The sequence below is a fragment of the Chrysochloris asiatica genome, unplaced genomic scaffold (assembly GCF_000296735.1).
Source record: "Chrysochloris asiatica unplaced genomic scaffold, ChrAsi1.0 scaffold00177, whole genome shotgun sequence".
NCBI lineage: Eukaryota > Metazoa > Chordata > Mammalia > Afrosoricida > Chrysochloridae > Chrysochloris > Chrysochloris asiatica.
In genome coordinates, this window is record NW_006408695.1 from 4,982,066 (window position 1) to 5,006,301 (window position 24,236).

The following is a 24,236-nucleotide window of genomic DNA, read 5'->3' on the forward strand; positions in this document are numbered from 1 at the left end:
CTGAAATGAAAAGAGCAACAAAGAGTTAAGAGATCTTGGGAAGATGCCCCGTGCACATACAAACATTCAGGACAGACTGCAGAGGTCCTCCAAACTCAGGTCAAAGCTTTGTTTTTCTCATTCTGCAACTGCATACCTCTATGCCCTGCAGGTTCTCAAGGATTCACAATTCTCATTAAAAACTTGCACTTTCATACTGCTAGCTACCATCTTTACTTGTATAGTTCCCTCTTCTGGGATCTTCTTTTCTCCATTTGCTCTCAAAGTGCAATTCAAATGCCAGATTCTTCAAATTGAAGTCTCTGGGTGGTACAGATGGGTAATTCACCCGGCTGATAAAAGGTCAGAAGTTCAAGTTCACTTCAGAAGAGAAGCCTGGCAATCGAATTCTCCCCAAAAAATCAAGACAGAGAAAACCCTTTGGAGCTAAGCACTGCTATGACACATACAGAGCTGCCATAAGTCAATCAATTCCACAGACCTCCTTTGTTATTCACTCATCCTTCCAACACACCTGTATGTGCTGTATTCCTCCTCCAAACTTCTATTCTGTTTTAACTGTCACATCATCTGGGCTCAATAAATATGGAATCAATGTACCCTTGTAACTTTGCATACAATATTTGTTTGCAAAATGAAAAAAATTTATTTTTAAAGGACAGAATTCCAATGGATCGTTGGTTGTTGTTATTATCAAGAGCCATTACGTTGGTTCTGAGTCACAGGAACCCTGTATAGAGTTTCTGTACATCTTTGCGGGTGGTGGGTTTGAACTGCTGATCCTGTGGTTCACAGTCCAGTACTTATCCTTCAGAGCCACTGTGTTCTCCAAATAGATTGTTCTTGGTTGTTGGTTAAGCCGTTGAGTAAATTCTGACTCATGGGGAACCTGTGTAGGGTGTCCAAGGAGTGCTGGTGGGTTTGAAGGGTCACCCTTGCAGTTTACACGGACCTTGTGGTCCAGTGCTTATCCTACAGTGCCACATCATGAAGTAGAATACAATGCTACAGATTTATAAAACATTAATTTTGAAAAGAACCTTAGAAATAATCCAGTTTAAAAGATAAAGAATGAATGAGATATACAGAGAGGTGATGTGATTTGCCAAAGTTAAAAAATAAATGGCAGGGACGGGATTCAGAATGTGATTTTCTGGCTTTTAGTCCAGTGCTCTTTCTCCATCCACCATACTGTTCCCTTATATTTTTAAGTAAGGGCAGGAGCATGTACTGTCATGACAAGCCCAGTGCACTAGTAACTATGAGGCAGAAATCCATTACAGAGAAGGGAAAAAACAAAGGCTGTTTATTAAAACAGATGCACTTGCCTCTATAGTGACTGTTGCTGTTGTTGTTAAGTGCCATTGAGCCAGTGTCGACCCACAGCAACCCTGCATGGGGTTTCCAAGGAGCGACTGGTAAGTTTGAACTGCAGACTTTGTGGTTCACACCGACATTGCAGTCCAGTGCATTAACCCACAGTGTCACACCAAAACATACATTTGGATTATTTAGTAGACTTCTCTTGCTATTTACAACAAATAAACATGCACAATCAAGTGATGACAGATAAATTCTACAGAGATGTAAAATACACTTTGAGCTTAATGAGGAATCTAAGGTTAGAAATATATGGGAAAAGGAGATGAATGTATATCTTATAGGCTAAATGTTTATGAGTTTTCATTTCATTTTCACATGAAGAAGGAAAGATATGTATGCTTATGATCACACAGATATCCTAACTCAGACTGGGACTCACATTTACTTACAGATCAAAGGCCAGGGCATTAAACCAGAAGAAAGATGTAGCTTGAAATCTAGGATGTAGCTCTGTTGGAGAGGCACTGTACTATAACTGCAACGTTGGTGGTTTAAACCTACAGGCTGCTCCTCAGAAATCCTATACAGGGTTGCTATGAGGTGGAACCAACTCATGACACTTAACAACAACATAGCACTTATTATAGGCCTCTTAAGAAAATCATTTCATCTTCCAGCCATTTTCCTTGGCTCTAAAATGTGAGTAAGAATGCATTCTTCAGGGACTATATCAAGACTTCAATGAATAAATGGTATTTGGCAAACTCTGACATATTAGATGAATACATTGGATGATCATTATTAAAGATAGAAAATCTGATTTTGAAGAGCTCAGATATGGTACCTAGTTTCTATTTCAGAAGAAATGGTAAGCACAAATGAACTTCAGATCCTGGGAAAGGAAGGCAACATAGAAGGCAATGAAGCTTCAATACATACTTCAGTATCCAGCAAATGAAAGCATTATATATATATGGGCCTGAACAGTCTAAGTAGCTCAGGGAAGATTTTAGCATTTAAATGTTGTTCTTGATGTTGTTAAGTGCCATCAAGTTGGGTCTGACTCACAGAGACCCTGTACAATGTTTCTGAGGAACAGCTGTTGAGTTTGGACTGCTGACGTTGGTTGTAGTTTAATCTGACCTTGAGGTTCAGTGTTTCTCCTACAGCACCATACCAGGACTCCTGGCATTTAAATTGATTGAAGGAAATGGGTTGGACTGGGTCCCATATTAGATTAAATAGAGAGGACTGGAAGTTAGGTCTCTTGCATCCCAGGTAAGGGCTTTTTTTCCCTTCATACATTATAACAGGAGATTGCTCTTGTTGTTAAGTACCATTGAGTCAGTTCTGACTCATAGTGATCACATACAGGGTTTCTGAGGAGCAACTGGTGGGTTTGAACCACTGACTCTTTGGTTCAGAATCCATTGCTTATCCTACAGCACCACACCAGGAGTCCACATACAAGATGAAGAAATAATAAAAGTCTACAGAAAAGTCAAGGAAACTGATATCCCAGAAACTGGATGCCTCACTAATAGGATGGGATCCCAAGATATGGCTGTAGGCCATTCTCCCTTCTCAGTGTAGTGGAAGATCCCTTACCAAGCACTTACCAGTTGCTGGTAAGTTGATTCCCATTCAAGTTGATCTCATGTTTGTCCATATAGAATCGTGTTCCCAAGGGTTTTCAATGACTGATTTTCAGAAATCAACCACAGGGCTTTTCTTCTGCGGTGTTCTGGGTGGATTTGAACTGCTAACCTTGCAGTTAGTACATACACACATTAGCACCAAGGACTTCAGCAACTGGTAGAACCCTGTGATAAACTGAGAATGTGTGAAGTAGCAAGAAATTATTCCAGAGATCAAGACTCATCTAGAGGAAGGGAGGTAAATGAGGGTCTGTGTTAGATGTTTTGATGTATTCTCTCTTATACTGTTAGCAATGTCAACAGATTAATATAATTTTTGTTCCTCTCTTCCCAGTAAGGATGGTAAGAGCTATAGAACTAAAATATTTTCCCTACAGACACAGAGCTGCTAAGTGGTAGAACCAGAATCCAGTACTCCAGATGTTAAAGAGAGGCAAGGATGTCTTTCCACTTTGCCAGATGAACGACCCAGTTACCCATTCCAACAGAGCAGGCGGAAGGGTCTGAGGTGCTAAAAGCCGCAAGTTAGGAAAGCTGCTTTGTGGACTGTTGGCATTCAAAGGAGAAGAAAGTGGTTTGGGGAACAGTGTTACATTCACATTTTCTGAAGTGAGTTTATGTGAGGTAAGGGTTTTTATTTTCTCTGATGAGAAACAGGGGGAATCTGAGTACCCTTTTCAAAGGAAAAAAATATTTCTCTTTCTGTGGCATTGGTGTGGTGAAAGAATAATAAAATATGCATAAATATAAATATAACTGGAATGAGCCAGAAGCCAGAATGAGTTGGACAGAGGGCCTAATAAGAGACTTTGTTTTCCAGTTTTGAGCCAAACAGCTACTTCTGTGAACATGGTAAGACATGAGTGAAAAACAACACATTCTCATTGGTTTGCTTTATTAGACACAAGACTACATATCCCAGCTTCAGAATTCATATAAGTACAGCTCTTATTATACCATCATCCTTAACTCATAAAAACCAAATTATCTTACTGCCTTATCATAATGTTCTTAGTCTCTCTCACTTGGTGCAGATTTCACATATCATTTTACACTATAATGAGAACTTGAATAGCCTACATTACATATACATCTGATAGAATATTTAGGACTCAATTTTCAACACCATTGAACAGCTTTATGCAATTCATATATTCAAAAAATGTGTGAAAAATCAGGTGCTTGTGATCATGATGGTGGGCCAATTAAGAGATGAAGGTTGGACCATATGTCATCAGAAGGAATTACTCCTCAATTCCGAAATGTAATTCCAGTCTAGCGTGTGATAGCTAGAAGAGACACTGGAAATTAACTACTTCAGCTCTTTTGTGTTACATCTGGGAAGACTAAAACAAAGGCAGGGACATGTTCCAGGTCACATAGCTAGACAGGGGTAGACACGGAGCAATCATTGGAATCCAGATATTTGGTTTCTAAGTCTCTATAATGTCTCCTTGTCTTCTACTTGAGAGAAAAAGGCAAGACTGTTATTTTAACAAACCTCTTTTTCTTCGCCATACATTCAGAATAGAATAAAGGTATTGTTGGTGTCAAAGCAGCACAGTCAAATAAACATGTCTCTAGAAGACAACAATTTAATCAAAAGTAATCAGTGTGACTCTAAGGTCTTTTAGATTATTACATTCATCTTTCGACCTCTGGGAAACATGTGGTTTTATTAAGGAAAGCAAAGAGGGTGGCAAAATGGCAAAAATAACTCTGGCCTGGTAGTTCTAGTAAGTTCTAGTCACTGAATTGTTTATAAAATGCTGAGAGATTTTTTTTTTTTTTTCTGGGTTTGTCGTCATTTGTTTAACAAGCATCTGCTGAGTGCCTAACCCATACCAAGCACCACTGTGTTAGGTGCAAGAAGAAATCAAAAAATGGAAGTGTGCTCACACATATGTCCCAAAATTATCACATTTCTAATCTAGTCAGGGACTGTATCCCACTAACAATAACTGCAGTGGAGTATAGAATATAATGTGTGTCAGAAGAAATGTGTGTATTAAGTCAAAGGGGTGGAGGGGCATGCACCAAGGAAGAGCGTGAAGGCTGAGAATGGTAAGTAGATAGTGATGAGCGGCATCATAAACAGATGTTGTTGTTGTTGTTGTTGTTGTTGTTGTTACATGCCCTCAAGTCGGTTCCAAACTATAGCAACCCTACATAGCGTTTCCAAGGAGAGGCTGGTAAGCTTGAACCACCGACCTTGAGGTTCAAACCAACTTTTCAGTCCAGCGCATTAACCCACATGATTCCATACACAGGTGACACAGAGAAAGAAAAGACTAAGACCTGGGATATTATGGAGCCTATTGGAGAGGTGTGCAGAAGAGGAAATATGAGCTCAAAAAAGCATAGGGCAGTAAGGTGGGAGTGAAAAGTAGGGAAACATAAATTTTCATGCTGGTGTTTTTCGTATACACAAGTTCACGCACATACAGAGAGTGGTGGTGGTGGTGGTAATGTCCCAAGAGAGTAGACTGAAAAGAAAGTCTCTTGATTCTGTGGAAGGACATAAGAATGAAGCAAGCAACTTGCTGAATGGGAGCTATTTTGTCTGAATGTCTGTGTGAGAGGGAGCAAACATGTTTATACTCAATATTTGCATGCCTTGTGGCTGAGGAATGTTGATAATATTCATTCTTTCAGGATGTGCTGGGTCATGGAAGCGTCAGCTTACTACTTTGTGTGTGATCATTTACAATGTGACACATTGGAACTGGGCCCCCAACTCTCATCTTCTTTGATAGCTTTATCCCTTAACTTTAATTACTGAACGATGATCACTGCACTGTTGTTGTTGTTGTTGTTAAGTACTGTGGAGTCGGTTCCGACTCATGGTGACCCTGTACAGGGTTTCCGAGGCTGTAAATCTTTACGGGAGTAGAAAGCCTCATCTTTCTACTGCGGAACAGATGGTAGTTTCGAACTACTGACCTTGAGGTTAGCAGCCCAATTTGTAAACCACTATACAACCAAAGCTCCTTACTGGAGAACTAGGAAGGGCATTTGAGTGACTTGAGGATACTATGAATATGAATAAATTATGACACTAGCTAAAACAAGGGTTAACTTTCCACAACCTCAGGGTTCCCTCAGATTCTAATTGATACTAATGCATCCTCCAGAGGGCGAGAGAGCATACTTGCGCATGTGGCTGAGGCTAAATAGAGTTTTGGAGCAGGGAGAAGCTAGGTGGGAGATATAGAGTAGTGGGTTACGAGTTGAGCTGCTAAGTGAAAGGTCACACTTCGAATCTACCAGTAACTCTGCAGCAGAAAAATGAGACTTTCTGCTCCCATAAAGATTTATAGCCTCAGTTACCCTATACAGGGTCAGTAAGAGTCAAAACTGACTCAACTGCACACAACCAGCACCAACACTAAGCGAACAGAGGAGCTGAAAGCACTTTAAGGTATCACCTTTGCCATATAGTAAGAAAGGAAAGAATCAGCTGTCTCCATTATACAATCCAGTAAATGCAGTCAGAGATTGGAACCCAATCTGTCTGCGGACACAGACCTTAAAATATTCAAGTCACTGCTGGAGTTAGTGCTTAATGCTCTCCTCCCTAGTCCAATTCTTGGTTTAGATTTCATAAGCTGTTTTTCAAGAATCCAGTAAACATAGTTTTTCTATATTTTAAGTTTTCAAATAGTTACTTACCATTATTCATCATTATTCATATATTTCAATTAAGAAAAAGAAAACACCTATCAAACTCTTTTTTAAGAAAAAAATCTAATTCATGAAAGCACTTCTGAACTGTTAAGAGAAAACATTATTTGTACTTCTGGAATTAGGAACAGAAAAAAAAAAAAAAATTAAATACAGTTTAACTTCCAAATCCCCAAAACAGAACAGGTCCAGTCTCCAGTAGTACCTTCTGTATTTTAATACCACCAACTCTAACTCAACTGACCTGAATGGTAGCTCAGAATCCCCTAGAGGTGTAAGAACAAGACAAGAAGTGTTACCTATAAAGTTATAAAGAAAGTGAATGATAAATCAAAGCAGTCAAGTACTTATCTCGACTAAGTAATATTTATTAAAATAAATTTATCAAGAATACAGTCAACAGCTAGAGCCCTGGTGTTGCGCTATACAATAAGCATAAGAATGCAGGATCAGTTTGAATGCAAGGTAGGTGGTTCAAACTCACCATTCACTCCTTGGAAACCATATACTAGGATTGCTATGGTGTGATGCTGTAGGATAAGTGCAGGGCCACAAGGTCAGTTTGAATAAAAGGTAGGCAGTTCAAACTTACCAGTCACTCCCTGGAAACCATATATTAGGTTGCTATGAGTTAAAACCAACTCGATGACACTTAACAACCGACATCAACAACAGTCATAAGATTCTATCCCAGCATTATTATAGTGGGTATTAGAATGGCTCTTGGAGGCTACACTCAGTTCTGTTGAGCACCAAGGCATTCAGACACTGTTGGAATTATAAGTCTGGAATACCAAAAATACTAAGCCCTATGTTGTTGTTAATTGCTGTCAAGCCAGTACTGACTCATAGTGACCCTATATAGGTTTTCCTCATAGGAGCAGAACCACAGACCTTATGGTTTGCAGTCCAGTGCTTATCATATGGAGTCACCATGCTCAAGTCCTATGTTAGGTGCTGAGATACGAATAAAGTAAAGGCTCCCTCGGGTACTTACAACCTAGACAGGAGAAATGCAGAAGCAATTCAATTACAATGTGGCCAATATGTAGCCTGACGGGAGAATGCACATACAAAATACCAAACTGGACATATGGTGAACATGTTTAATGTCACTGTGCATGTGAAGACTGTTGAAATGACAAATGTTTGGCTACTTGTATATTTATCACAATTTAAAAAAATAGCAAAATACTTTAAATAGTAGAGCCAACTTTTCCTCAACCCTAGAGAGACACTGTGATTTTTTAGCATGTTGTTGTTATTAGTATGTGCTGTGGAGTCGGTTCCGACTCATAATGAATCTACCAATAACTCTGCAGAAGAAAAATGAGACTTTCTGCTCCCATACAGACTTTCTGCTCCCAAACCCTGCATAGGGTTTCTGAGGTTGTATATCTTTACGGGAGCAGAAAGCCTCACCTTTCTCCCATGGAACGGCTGGTAGTTTCTAACTGCTGACCCTGAGATTAGCAGCCTGATTCGTAACCATAATGCTACCAGAGCTAGTAAGAAAGTATAAAGCAGGTGTAGTCTTGCTAATGTTGATAATTGGTTTATTCTTAGTCATTAGAGTAAAAAACAGTTATTGTTAATTTAGCATATAACAGGTACTGTGCTATAAGTATATAACTAACTTGATTCTCCCAATACCTCTATAAAGTGGTTAAAGTTCTTTCTTCCCTTTCAAAGAAAAGTTAAATAAACTATTCAAGCTCAACCAACTAGCAAGCATAGAACTAGGAGTTGATGCCAGGACACTTGATCTATCATTTCATGTGACTCCACTTAAGTAATGAAAAGTAAAGCCAAGAGTGAGTCAACAGATCAGAAGAGTATAACTGGATTTTTTGTTTGTTTGTTTGTTTTTGCTTTTTCCATCATAAATTTAAATCTAATTGCCCCTCATAGCATTTGATCTAAAAGTCCAGATAACTTGATTGGAATCCCCTCCCTAGAACAATAGTCAATTGCTTCCTCCCTGAGCCTCCTATTTCCTTGCCTCCCACCTTCCCCATCACTGGCCATTGTCCTTAGGTACATGTTACCTATTTGATTTTGAATGCTTGACCATTCCATCATTCATAGTGAGCATATCTTACTAGTGTTGGTGTTCCCCCTATATACCTATTTACTGTTTCCTTTCCAGACTGGAAGGGTGGTCAAGAGGTCTTGGATCTAACACCTCCTCCTCAGGTGTTCTCTATCCACTTTATATAAAACAGCAACTATCACTGTACTCCAATCAAACCACTCCCTCTCACTCTTATCATTCTCTAATTTTTTTCTACATCACTTAACTCCATCTGACTTAAATGTTCACTTGTTTATCTGTTGACTATGTATTTCCTCACAGGAGTCAGAACTCCATGAGGAAAGAGACTGTGTTTTGTTCCTGGCTGTACTTCACTCTCTAGAGAAGACCTTGTCAGTCAACAGGTATTCCAGAAATATTTGTCACAATAATGAATAAATGGTTCCTCTAGTCACTTTTATTGGAGTTCTAGAAATAAGACCCAACTTTAAGAATCAAATAGAATAAAATGCAAAGCAGCAGTGTCAGTATTTCTAAAGGTGGTTTGCCGACTTGGAATCAAAGTAAAATATTATATGTCACCACAGATTTGGACTGTGAGTCACTGATGATTAAACGTGGGAGGCAGCTGTGCTAGACTAGAAAGAAGTAAACCAAGAGTCAAGTGACAATGGTTGCAGACCTGGAAATGCCCCAAACCAGTTGCATGACTTCAGAGAAAGAGCTTTATCCCTGTGAGTTCTCAGACTTCACTTAAATTAAAGAACAAACCACCTTAAATCTCCATGGTTTGGTATAAATTCAGATACTCTTTCAGAGTTTATATAGAGGACGCTAGATGATCATTTCACTATTGTAAACTCTACTTCAATTTAGGAAAAGGAATCACCACTTGAAAATTCATCGCCATTAACACCTAAAGCAGAGGATAGAAGGTTCTTCCTCTTCATGCACCACAATGGGTGTTAGAGATTATCACATACAACATTGAAGGAACAAGTCTTCAGGATGCTAAACTGTTCCAGAAAAAACATGTTTTTGAAAATTTAATTCACACATGAAAAACAACTTGCCGTTTTCCTTCAAGTGTATTCATTTCCCATTTTCGATGTGCAGTTTCACAGATGCAAGGGATGTGACACTGTTTCCCCATAAATAGTAGAGATGACCTTTAAAAATACACCCCCCTCTCTGTTCAACAGCCTGCAATCCTATGAAGATCAAAGCCAGCTTCTATTCTGCATTAACATTTCTGTGATCAGATATAATGTGGGCATCTTGATTTTATCTGTGTCAAGACATTTTCACACAAGTGACTCACTCGGTAGAAGCTGATACACTCAACACCACTCTGACACCATCTCCTTTGAGGTTGATTCCACCTTGATGGTGTTACAAGCCAACATCCTGTCTAGCTGTTCTCCTCTGCAGTACAACAATGTAATTGGAACTGACTGAACAATAAATCTCAATTTCCCTGTTCCACCAGGAGGATCTTTCAATTTACTTGCCGCCTTCTATTCGCCAGCTTTTCTGTACACTGGGAATCATTCTTAAACAAGCACACAAGATAACTGCCTCTCACATTAAAGGCACGATGAAGCAGTACCAATTCATTCATTCAACTCCTGGATCTATTTCTTGGGGAAGTGTGAGAAAATGAAATGTTGCTTCTGCATTGATTATCTGAAGAGACCACCTACCGCTTCACGTGGGCTAAGCAACTCCAGGAAGCATAAGTTCAAAGTTCGAAGAAAGAGACATCTCTTTGTCTTCCTCTAAGTCCCCCTTCACCACCAAGTTTCACTTACCCAAAATCTGAGACACCTTGTGAACTTTTCACCCAAGTCATAGATCTTGAAAGGATTCCCCCTTCATATCAAGCTCCATTCACTTCTTACGGATCAAGAACCATGTACTCTATATTGTCTATTAGTGTATATCCTATATTTACCCTGCTTAAATGGAAGCTCCTTAAGGAAAGGTTCATTTTATATATAAATATAGCTTGAAAACTAACTGAATATTTACCCCTTATATACTTAGTTTGATGAGAGGCCAAACTTTTTTTTTTTTTTTTTCTTAGAAATGTTAGATACTCCATAAGCAATTAATTGTCAAACATGATTCTAGATATCACAGTATTTTCCTGGGAATGCCAGTGATTTCACATAATTCATGTAGAGAGGGTAAAGTTGGAAATTAGAAGCGACACAAAATAATCAGATCATTAAGTGTGTTTTATGCATTGCGTAAACATTTTTTAAGTTATCCTGACTACAGGGGGGGGAACCATTCAATTCTTCATATTTTAATCTTTGTTGCTACCATTAGGTGCCATTGAGTAGGCTGGAACTCATAGCAACCCTATGTAAAACAGTACAAAACACAGCCCAATCCTGCTCCCTCCTCATAATTGCTTCTACACTTGAGCCCATTTGTGATGTAAATGTGCTAATCCATCTCAGTGGGAGGCTCTCTCTTTTGCTGACACTTCACTCTACAAAACATGACATCCTTCCTTATCCAGGGATTGGTACCTCCTGATAATATGTCTGAAGTATGAGAGATGAAATCTCACCATCCTTGCTTCTAAAGAGTATCTGGTTGTACTTCCAACACAGATTTGTTTGTTCTTCTGGCAGTCCATCGTATCTTAATTGTCTTCTCCAACACCATAACTCAAATACATCAATTCTTCTATGGTCTTGCCCAACTTTCACATGCATATGAAGTTATTGAAAATACCATATCTTGGGTCAGGCACACTTTAGTCCTCACACTGACATCTTTGTTCTTGAAATATTTAACATTTAACATTGTTAAACTATTATATTTAGTATTCTCCTGTTGTTGATATGAACCATTTTTCTTATGTGTTGTAAGATAAAATTAAGTCTATTTTTTATTTTATTATTATTATTTGTTATACTACAGATACATTTCAGTGTTGTATTGATCATTAAGTACTCTCTTTTTATTATGATCTTTTCTGCTGTCTCCTACTACTTATCCTTTCTGGAAAGCTGAGGGAATGATCAGTATTAGGCATCTCCTTGAGCTTCCAGATTGGACATTACTATCCTATGGAATTCTGGTGAGGAACTGCAGGACAATGCACTGGACTGCTGGGTCAGTTTGAACCATAAAGTTAGCAGTTCAAACCTCACCAGCCACTCTCCAGAAACCCTATACATGGTCACTATGAGTCAGAATCGACTTCATGACACTTAACAACAACAGCAACCCTTTCTAAAAATATATATACTTTTTATCAAAAATAACTTATGTGTCCATTTCCTTCTCTAGATACAACTCTTAAGCTCCCTGAGGTTTATAATAGTCCAATTTCCCAAAAGACCTGTTGACAATAACTAGTGTTTGGAAGGAGTCCCTAGGTAATATAAAGAAAGGGTTTATAAACTCAGCTGCTAATGGAAAAGTAAAAGGTTCTAGTTTCCCAGAGGAGCTTTAGAAGAAAGACTTATTGATCTACTGGAAAAAACAAAAAAACTTAGTCATTTTACCACTACTAACTGGTCATGGTAATGTAGTGGGTTACAAATTGGGTTGTTAACCACAAGGTCATCAGTTCAAATTTACCAGCCGCTCTGGGGGAGAAAAATGAGGCTTTCTACTCCCATAAAGATTTAAAGCTTCAGAAACCCTAAACAGGGAAGCTATGAGTTAGAACTGACTCCACAGCACACCAACAACAACCACAAAAGTCAATCCTGCTGTGATGCTGTAGGATAAGCACTAGACTACCAGCCACAGTTTGGCAGTTCAAACCCACCAGCCATTCCTCAGAAATCCTGTAAATGGTTGTTATGAGCCAGAATTGATCCCACAGAACTTAAGATAACCGTTCCTAAAGGGATCATATACAAGGTCTTAGATCAAGTGGGAGAAACTGTGGAAGACAGTTCAAAATGATAACAAAGACAAGGCTTGCTAGTGTGATAAAGACTCTTAGCAAAGACCATGCTCCTTAGTCACTCTTCAAGCCTGAAACTGAACTCACCCCATGGCTCACCTTTTAGCCAAACAACTGTCTTTTCTGTTGTTAAGTGCTTGCCTCTGAGTTTGTTTCAACTCCTAGTGACCCTGTACAGCCTTTCCAAGGAGAAGATGGTAAGTTAAAACACTGACCTTGCAATTAGCAGTCCAGTGCTTCTACTATAGCGCTACCCCAGGACTCCAACACCTCCGCCAGGGAGATAGTCCTTAAAACACTCAATCATTCAAGATCGAAAGGTCAGCATTTGCTCAGGGCTTTGGCTAAGAAGGTAGGAAGGGATAGGAAAAAAGAATGAATGGGAACAGGAAACATAGAGATAAAGTGGCAAGAGTGCTGTCAGATTGTGGAGATTGCAGTCAATGCCATGAAACTACATGTGTATGAATAATTGAATGGAAAACTAATTTACTCTCTAAACATCCACTCAAACTACAAAAGAAAAACATAAAAACCCAGCTACAGAATGAATGTAAAACTAATGTTCTCCCATGTAAACTATCACATAATTCACAATAAAACATTAAATAAAACAACAAACAAACAAAAAAAACCCAGCTACAGAAAACTGTATGGAGTATAGTTCTACTCTGACACATATGGAGTCACAATGAGTAAGAAAATCAACTTGATAGTAACTGGGAATGTCTGGAGATATAACAAAAGTGCTTTCAATGATACTATCTAATTTTATACTCAACCCCACCAGTTAGACAAGACAGCCATTAGTGTTTCCATGCTAGAAGTAAGGGATACCTATTCATACATCCAGAGCTCAGAATGACCTAAGTATCCTACCACCTCTAATCAACAGATTTTCCAGTCAAATCAACAGTAACCCTGTCAGTGATCTTAATGACAAAATAAATTAATCTTATAGTATGGCCATCATAGTTAATAATCAAAAACTTATTTTATTTATTTAAAATAAATAAAATAATGGTTTGCTAGCTATCACACTATTTGTTTACTTATCCTATTCCAATTTTGAAGCATACTTCTAAAGTTTGCACAAATTATAATTTATAACACAAGAATTCAGTTATTTTTAAAATTTTTAAGTATGGAACTGACTCCATGGCACATAACAACAACGACATGGGAGGTATTGAATAGAAGCTTCTACTCAAATACTGATAATGTAAGATTGCCTTTTGCAGTATTTTGGTGTGGAGCTGTGGGATAAAGCTCTGGAATCCAAGGTCGATTTGAACCACAAGGTCTGTGGTTCAAACTCACTAGCTGCTCCTTGGAAACTTCATACAGGGTCACTTTGAGTCAGAACTGAATCGATGCACTTAAGGAGTCCAGGTGTGGTGCTGTAGGATAATGTACTTGACTGGAAGGTTAGTTTGAACTGCAAGGTTGGTGGTTCAAACTCACCAGCTGCTCCTAGGAAACCCTATACAAGGTCACTATGAGTCTGAACAGACTAGACGGCACTTAACAACAATCACATCATCAAAACAAGGTGGCACCGTGTGTCAGGCATAGGGTTAACTGCAAGGTCAGAAGCTCAAAGCCACCAGTTGTTCTGTGTGAGAATTGATGAGGCTATTAGTTCCCATAAAGATTTACAATGTCATAAAACACCGTAATTCCATGGTTTAGATTCTATAAATTGGAATCAACTCAATGGCAGTGGATTTGCTTTTTGTTTGTTTGTTTGCTTGCTTGCTTTTAAATACTGCATCATCTGAGAACTAACACCAAAAGAAAGCCCTATTATCTGTCACAGCATCCCTGTATAGGGTTTTCCAAAGCTTTAAATCTTTGTGGGAGCAGAAAGTTGCAGCTTTCTTTCACAGAGCAATCTGTATGTTGGAAATGCAGACCTTGTGGTTCACAGTCCAGTGCTTATCGAATGGTGCTACCACACCACTTGTGCTTGTAAGAATGTAAAAATGATGTGTATGTATCTGTGTGTGTACGTGTTGATGTGTGAATAAAAATGTATATGTGAATATGTCTATCCATGTGCATGTATGCATTTGAGCACATGTGCATATGCATGTATGTATGTATGTTTGTACAGGACAGTCAAAGAGAAAATTAGAGTATTTAGGTTCAGGGAGTTGGAGTTGAAGAAAAACTACTTTACAAAACCAAATAATAAAGGCCATGACAGATAATCACTTCATAAATAAAAATCGTGAGAGACACAGGGGTAATTAGATATCTCATATCACAGCAATGGCACATTTTAAAAATTATGTTTAAAAAATATGTTTAAAAAATATATTCTCCCATCCTAGGCCATTTCTTCTCAGAAACTGTTGAATAGAAAACAAGAACACATGTGTGAGCCTGCAATGTTCTTATCCACATCAGGGAATGGGAGGAGGTGGGCATAGGAATATAAAGTTTATGTTTAATAGAAAATCTCAATCCCTTGTGAAGAAGTCAGGGTAGACTGGGAGCGGAGACCTTTATTTGGGAGCGGAGACCTTTATGTTACTCAGTCTAAGGGTACACTGAGTTTTGCTTTTGAGTTGATCACTCCTTTCTGAATCTCAGACCCGGATATCTGGAGTAAGATAATAAGAGATAGCACATGACCCCAGATTTCATGGTAGGAAAAAGAGCATGACAATAAAGCAGAATTAACTGCTACTAAAACCAAAGCAGCTCTGGTAGCATAGTGGTTACGAATCAGGCTGTGAACCTCAAGGTCTGCAGTTCGAAACTACCAGCTGTTCCATTGGAGAAAGATGAGGCTTTCTGGTCCCATACAGATTTATAGCCTCGGAAACCCTGTACAGGGTTGCAAAGAGTCGGAACCGACTCCACGGCACATAACAACAACAACAAAACCAAAACAAAACATAAAATTACTTGAAAAAAATAATAATCAGAGTGCATGTCTCCAAATTATGAGCTAAGCCAACTTCTTTTTATCCTTTCATACAATGGCTCCATGCAAGTGAGAGGTAAAAACACCACAATGAATATCTATTAATTCATATTTTCCATGCATGTTTTAATAATACAGAGATTCAATATGCAGAAGATGATACTGTATTCTATTGCTGTAACCATATCTTAATACGTTACAAGCAATGAAAGAGAATCAGTAATAAGTAAAACAAAACAAAACAAAGAAATGTAGACTTCTCCAAAATTGTCCATGGACATCCGGCTGACATGGGGAAACTGTTTTAGAGTGGAACATCTGATATTTATTTTCATAAATTCCAGGCTTCTAAAACATAAAATATATTTTAGGAATGACAGTGGCGCCTGTTATCAAAATGTTGTGTTCGTGGGTTTCTGTTTCCGTCATTCTCTGGGAGTCTTGGTCCCTTCTCAACTAGGTCTAAGCCCTAGGGAGCAACTGCCTGCTGGTGAGTATGCAGCTGAACTGTGGAAGGAGCCAAGCGAATGCTGGGGTCTCTTAGGATCACTTGGCCCCCACACCCATGGACTCCCAGTAGAGTCTATTCACCAGGATCTTCCATGATGAAAGGGATGTGTAGCAGCTATGCTAGTGAGCAAGTCAATTTCTCCATCCAGGCCTTCTATTAGAAGTACTTGATTAGAAAGACCTTCAACTCCTTTTTAGATTCTGTAGTGCTGGGCAGAAATTGAAATGCACAGCATTTTACAAAGGGCTCTTGCATCACTACCATCTACGTCCTCTCCAGGTTTCTGCTTTACCCCTCTTCCTACATTTAGATATGAATCAAATCATCTTAATTCTGCAGAGACAACTGAGTGACACTGTGGCTGCTGCTTCCCACTCTCATGGTTCCCACTCATTTTCTGCTTTTCCTCTCCCTCCTGTTCACTCCAAGAATTCCCTCACCTATTACACCTGAATACGGCAGGAAGTCTAATAAAACGTTTGAACGCAATGAGTGAATCAATTATAAGGAGAAAAGTAATTAAGCATTGGAATTCCTGCATGATGACAGTTTACCTAATGTAGCTGGTCAAATTCCCTGTAATTGTGAATATGACACCTCCAAGTCATCTACCATGTGAAGTCCAGAAGGGAGTATGAAACTCTAGGGTTGAAACTTCTTTCTGAGTAGAATTCACGTGCCTTCAAGGAATGGAACATTTGTGGAATTGTTTCTATATGAGCTTAAAGAACCCTGGAATCAAATCCTGAGATTATGAATTGAAAATACTGCATATGAGAAGCTTGCCTGTTTTTCTTTTTTTTTTTAAAGTCACACAGCAAATGAGAGTCAGAGGTAGGATGTGAGAAGGGATGATCTCTGTTCACAGCAACACACTGTATCACTGCTTTCTGGTTCTTTTATTCTCTGGTCCACCTAAGTTTATTTATTCTAGAATCAATGGGAGAATGTCCTGGCTCACTGTCTGCATTAACCCACTGGGAACACCAAAATACTGATGTAGTCCTCCTTGACAGCTCCAAATTTAAGGCACTGAGAATTACCACAGGGTAATATGGTGGTTTTCCTATCATTAGAGATAGAAATGACTCTAGGAATGAGCAGAAAGCTGCCTTGCCATGCTCTACACACCTACATCACATGTAACCAGAGCTACTCCCCTTTAGCCATTTTATATGTCAAGCTTCCAATTAAAAGTTCACGGGAGTGGAGTTTCCAATTATGGAGGGGTATTAGATGTACTAGAAATATATCAAGACATGGAGTCAGATGATATGAATTCAAGTCCTAGCTTTTCCAGTTTTCTGGAGTTATTTCACATATCTTGGCCTCAATTGTGCCACATGTTGAATGACTTAACAATCCCTAGCCTAACTAACTGATAAGTTTAAAAATGGTAATATACTGTAAAGGTGCTTTGCATGTTCTAAAGCACTTCCAAATAATGAATGTAACTACCAGATACGTCTATAGACTGTCCTAGTCACTTTATAAAGAAGGGATGCTAGAAGTCACAGACCGACTAAAAGGGCTTAATGGCTTAGGACTGGTGAGGTTTCATCCTCATGACAGAAATGACATATTAGCCTACAACCTGATAGTTTTCAGACGAGTTGTTGGCACTAGGGTATTTGCACTGAGAACAGAGGGAGTACAGAGAAGTAGAATGCTGTTTGTGTCTGTTGTCTGAGATTTCTGGTACTGAGTCATCATTGTGTATGTAAGGCAGACAGGAAAGCAGAGAAAAGGAATACTTTGCATAAACACTTCTACCTGTCTTCCATTTCAGGCTTATTTCATGACACTTGCCCTACATACCCTGAGCTCAAATCAGGATGAAGTATTTGCAGTGCTTGTTACATAGCTGCTTCTGTACACCTCTGGAAAGCCTCCTCTGACCTCTCCAGGAGGGGACTGGGACATCTTCCTATGAGTCCATAGAGCCTGAGCACATGCTGTTGCTACAGTTAAGTGCTGTTGACTTGGTTCCCACTCATAGCAGCCCTGAAGAGGGATTCTGAGAAGTGGCTAGTGGGCTTAAACAGTCAACTTTGCAGTTAGCAGTCCAGTGTTTATCCCAAAACACTAACATATTTTTCATATGTCTTGTCATTCTCTTTATACATCTGTCTCCTACATTAGAAGTCTATGTATGGTGCATACAGTAAGAGCTTAATAAAAGTTGACTGACTGAGTTATTTTTAAAAAATGATATAAACTACAAAATAATTAACTGGTTTTCTCACCTTGTTGGCTGGGCTCTGATAAAAATCCCAGTAAAGAAATCAGTGGGATTTCATTGACTAAACAGATTATCAGATGCTTTGCCAGAAAGCTGAACTTTTCTGGGAAAAGAACAGATAAGAGGTCTCTTGATTTCTTTAGTGGTGAAACAATGGCCTGTACTTCACATTTTCCTTTTTGTCAACCTAGCTCTTCTTACTCAGAATTTTCCTAGGCTCCCATATCTTTTTAAATTAGAGGCAAACTCACCCCCAGACACTGTATCTCTTATAAGGAGCTAAAGAAATGTCAGGTTGTTTCTTTCCTTGGGACTTCCTTTAATTGGGTCCAGATTTCCAAAGGTAATAATGTTCTGACATGTGGTTTCCCTGGTCCAGTCTGCTTCTCCGTTTATTTCCTCTCTTGAAATATAGATGGAGATGGGAACAGGAACCGTGATGGGTATGGAAAGAGTATGAAAGTAGTTGGAGATCTAGATACAGATACACATGCTGAAGCAATCTGGCAGAGAGATTAAAATTATATCCACCTAAGCCAGATCACCCTGGTTTGAGCCTGAACTCTGCCATTTGTGAGCTTAGTATCTTCATATCTCAGTTTACATTTCTGTATGAATGATATAATGACTGTCTCATAGGTTGTTGTGAGAATTAAATGGAGTTTAATACAGCACTTGGAATATGTCTAACACATAGTGGGTGTGGCGCCGTAGGATCAGCATACCATAGTATCAGCGAACCACAAGGTCAGTAGTCCAAACTCACAAGCTGTTCCGTGAAAACTTGGTACAGGGTCGCAATGAGTCAGAAACCAACTCAATAACACTTAACAACAACAACCCATAGGAATAATACAACAACTACAAAAATTAAAATAACATAAGAGATGATAGGGATTACTACAGTAGGGTAGAGTAAGGTAGAGTGGAATAGAACAAGAACAGAGCAGAATAGAATAGTAGATTTTATAAAAGTGGTCACAATATCTTCTGTAAACATCCTCATCTGGAACCTCCCCATAACTTCATAAAGAGAAGGACTGGATGGTACCCTAACCTTGAACTAAAGTAGAATTTTGTTCTTGTTTTTAGGTGCCATCAAGTCAGTACCAATACATAGCAACCCTATGTACAACAGAATGAAACACTGTCCGGTCCTGTGCCAAGCTCACAATCATTGCTACGCCTGAACCCGTTGTTGCTGCCACTGTGCCAATCCATCTACTTGGGGTCTTCCTACTGATCTCCAGCTCGCCACTTTATCAACCATGACATCTTTCTATAGAGACAGTCACGTCTGATAATATGTCCAAAATGTGAGAGACAAAGTCTGGCCATCCTGGCTTCCAAGGAGCATCTGGCTATACTTCTTCCAACACAGATTTGTTTGATCTTTTGACAGTCCATGGTACTTTTAATATTCTTCTCCAATACCATACCTCAAATGCAGCAATTCTTCTATGGTCTTCCTAATTCAATGTCCAACTTTCACATGTATATGAGGTTGCAAGAAATACCATGGATTGGGTCAGATGCACCTTAGGCCTCAAAATGATACTGTTGTTCTTGAATACACTAAAGAGGTCTTGTGCAGCAGATCCCAAAGCAGTATGTCCTTTGATTTCTTGCCTGTTCCTTTCATAAGTATTGATGGTTGAGCAAAATGAAGTCTTTGACACATTCAATCCTTTCCTTTCTATATATGGATGCAGTTTACTGGTCCAGTGGTGAAGATTTTTGTTCTCTATAAATTGAGATGCAACTCATACTGAAGGCTATGGTCTTTCATCTTCATCAGTAAGTATTTTAAGTCCTCTTCACTTTTAGCAAACAAGGTTGCATTATCTGCATATTGCAGGTTGTCAATGAGTCTTTGACCAATCCTGATAGCACGTTCTTCTTCATATAATCAAGTTTCTCAGACTATTTGCTCACCATACAGACTAAATACAGTGAAATAATATAATCCTGGCACACACTTTCCCTAATTTTAAGCCATTCAGTGTCCTCTTGTTCTGTTACAACAACTGCCTCTTGGTGTATATACAGGTTCCTCATAAGCACAATTAAGTGTTATGGAATACTTATTCTCTGCAATGTTGTACACAGCTTGTCATGATCCACACAATCAAAAAGCCTTTGCATAGTCAATAAAGGACAGGTTAGCATCTTTCTGGCATTCTCTGCTTTCAGCCAAGATCCACCTGTTGTCAGCAATGATATCCCTCGTTCCATGGCCTCTTCTGATTCCAAATTGAACGTCTGGAAGTTTTATGTCAATATATGGTTGCAGTCGTTTTTGACGTTACTAAAATTTTACTTGCATGTGATAATAATTATATTATATGATGATTTCTGCATTCTGTTGGGTTGCCTCTCTTTGAAATGGGTATGAATATGGATCTCTTCCAGTCAATTTCCCTGGTAGCTGTCTTCCAAGTTTCTTGGCATAGATGAGTGAGTACCTCCAGTGCCACATCAATTTTTTGAAAGATTTCAACTTGTATTCTTCAATTTCTGATGCCTTGTTCTTCGCCAATGCCTTCAGTGCACCTTGAACTTCTTCCTTCAGTATTACTGGTTCTTGATCATATGCTATTTCTTGAAATGGTGGAACATCAATCATTTCTTTTTGGTACAGTGACTCTGTATTTCCTCCATCTTCCTTTCATGAATTGTGCATCAGTCAGTATTTTGCCCATGTTGGTATTGTTGCTAAGTGCCTTTAACTCATAGAGACCCTGTATAAGTTTTCCAAGGAATTACTGATGAGCTTGAACTGCCAACTTTGTGGTTCAAACCAACCTTGTGGCCAAGTGTTATCTTATAGGACCCCACTATCGAATCCTTCAATATTACAAGTTAGGGTTTCAAATATTTATTCAGTTCCATCAGCTTTAGAAATGCTGAGTGTGTCCTTCCCTTTTGGTTTTCTAATTCCAGGTCTTTGCAAGTATCATTATAATATTTGATTTTCTCTTCTAAAGCTGATCTTAGAAATTTTCTGTTCAATTCTTTTACCTCCTCATTTCTTCTATTTACTTTAGCATTTCTATACTAGAGAGAAAAGTTTCAGATTCTCTTCTGATATTCATTTTGGTCTTTTCATTCTTTCTTGTCCTCTTAATGACCTTTTGCTTTCTTCCTGTAAGATGTTCTTTATGTCATCTCACAACTTTTCTGGTCTTTGGTCTCTAGTGTCTAATGCAGCAAATCTGTTTTTCACATGATTTCTAAATTTGAAATCTCAATCAGGTGGGATATGTTTAGGGCCACATTTTCGTTCTTATGGACTTGTTTTAATTTTCTTCAGATTCAGCCTGAAATTGCAATATGAGCAATTGATGGTCTGTTCCACAGTCTGACTCTGACCTTCTCTTGGTTGATGATATGGAGTTTTGCCACCATCTCTTTCCACAGATGTAGTCAATTTGATTTCTGTGTATTGCATCTGGTGAAGTTCATGTGTATAACTGTATTTTATGTTATTTTAAAAAGGTATTTGCAATGAAGAAGTCAGTGTTCTTGTAAAATTCTATCATGCTATCTCCAGCATCATTTCTATCACCAAGGTGATATTATCCAACTATTGATCCTACCACATTGTTTCCAACATTTCCATTCAAATTGTAATTACCAATAAGTCCTGATTGCATATTTTGTCAATTTCAGACAGATGAAATTAGTAGACTTCTTCAATTTTATCACTAGCTTTAGTGTTTGGTGTGTAAATTTGGTATAAACTGGTCTTCCTTATTGTTGTTGTTGTTGTTGTTAAGTGCTGTCAAGTGGATTCCAATACATAGCAACACTGTATAGAGTTTCCAAGGAGCAGCTGGTGAGATTGAACAACCGACTTAGCATTTTAAATCAACTTTACAAACCTGCATATCAGTGCCACACCAGGACACCCTTATGGACATACAGGTATTATCTTATCACAGATCCAGTTGTACTTCAAGCCAGATCTTGCTATGTTCTCTTTTTTGATGGTAAATGTGATAGCATTCCTCTTCAATTTGTCATTCTCAGTATAGTAAATCCTGCACTTTTGTCCCAGTATCGTACACATCCTGGGACAAAAGACATTACTTGTTTTCCCTAGAAATGTTGTACTTGTTACTCATTGCCATCAAGTCAACTCTAACTCATGGAAGCCTTATAAATAACAGAACCATGTTTGATGCCACTGTTTAGGTCACTGCATCAATTCACCTCAAAAATACAAGTTTTCCCAAAAAATAATAAAATATAGTACAGTTTATAAAGAACTATCAAAGATAATGGCTACTGTCCTTGTCAGACATAAAATAACCATACGTCAAGTAATTTAATCAAGACCACAAAGCTACTTGGAGACAAATAGAAAGTCACAAATCCAGATCTTTTTATTCTAATTTAGAGCTATTTCCATTATGTTTAGTTCACAAGCTGGACTAAGTAATTTCAGAGTTTGGGTTTTATTCTTGGATTGGCTTTAGTATCTTTGGCCTGACCAAGGCCTTATACAAGCCTTAGTCTCTTTGGGAATAGGAGCAATTTGATCAAAGACCACTACAATCCCTCCAACTCTAACATTTTCAAACTTGACATTCCCCACATTTTTAAACAATTTTTATTACCTATTACTGCTCCTAGATTAGAATTTTACAGCATCTCACCTGCCAACTCCATGCCTAGATTAGTATATCCACTCAACTTCACAAGAAAACTTGTGCTTGTGCTGAATCCTCATGGACATTTATTCAAACCTCCCTTTTATCCTGTGGTAGGTATATTCTAAGGTGACTCCTAATTAGCCCCACAGTTCCTAACAGTCATATCTTTGAATAATTCCGTCCCACTGAGTTTGGGTTGAATGTAAGTAATTTTATTGAATAGAAAGTGGCCAAAGTGAATGTTCTGTTGCTTCTCTGATTAGGTTACAAACAATTCTGACTTCTGATTTGCAAGTGGACACTGCCTATTGCCTTCTCAGTGTGCATGCTTAGATTATACTAAGCAGTCATGATGGAGAGACTGGCATAGAAAGGGAGTGACAGCAATCTTAACCCAACACCAAGACAGGATGGAACTGAACCCCTCAGACCAAGAGCCAACAACTCAGTTAACAACCATTTGAACTTGGAAGTGGAATATCCCCCACACTGAGACTTTGGAGGAGATTAGAGACTCAAATTGTTGATAACTTGACCATGTGAGAATATGAAACAGAATACCCAACTAAACCATACCCAGATTCCTGACATTCAGAAATTATTGTTGTTGTTAAGTGTTGTTGGGTCAGTTCCGACTAATTAGGTTTCTCAGGAGCCCTTGGAGAGTTGGAACGCCCAACCTTACAGTTCAAACTAACCTTGAAGTCCAGTGCTTATTCCAAAACACCACACCAATTAGGCAAAACATGCTCAGATTCCTGACCTCCAGAAATTGGTTGGCTGGTTAGTTATATGTCACGGAGTCGGTTCCAACTCATAGAGGCTGTAAATCTTTATGGGAGCAGAAAGCCTCATCTTTCTCCTGTGGAACAGAGAGTAATTTCTAATTGCTGAGCTTGCAGTTTGCAGCCCAATTTGTACCCACTACGCTACCAGAGCAACTTGACCTCCAGAAATTAGGAGATGATAAATACATGTTATTTCAAACTGCTAAATTTTGAAGCAATTTGAGGTATGGTGATGGTGGCATGCTATAGAGCTGGTTTCAACTCACAGATTCCCTATGTAGAGTATCTGAGGCTATAAATCCTTACAAAGTAGAAAGTCTCATCTTTCTCCTGTTCAGTGGCTGATAGTTTCAAACTGCTGAATTTGAAGTTAACAGTCCAATTGTAATCCACTACACTACCAAGAAAAGCTCCATATCATCAGTCAAAACTAGGCCATGGGCATAATGTGGAACAGACCAGCAA

General features: G+C 38.7%; 1 protein-coding gene across 4 annotated transcripts in view; it reads right to left on the minus strand.

Moving 5' to 3' along the window:
* LPP (LIM domain containing preferred translocation partner in lipoma) overlaps positions 1 to 24,236 on the minus strand; it is a 938,906-nt gene that overhangs the window by 409,737 nt on the left and 504,933 nt on the right. For 2 of the 4 annotated variants that reach the window (XM_006871883.1, XM_006871882.1), the window contains one exon: positions 3,925 to 3,928. The exons of the other annotated variants lie outside the window; for them this stretch is intronic. In XM_006871883.1, the coding sequence (XP_006871945.1) occupies positions 3,925 to 3,928 (4 nt within the window). The remainder of the gene's footprint in view (positions 1 to 3,924; positions 3,929 to 24,236) is intronic. 4 annotated transcript variants of the gene reach the window in all.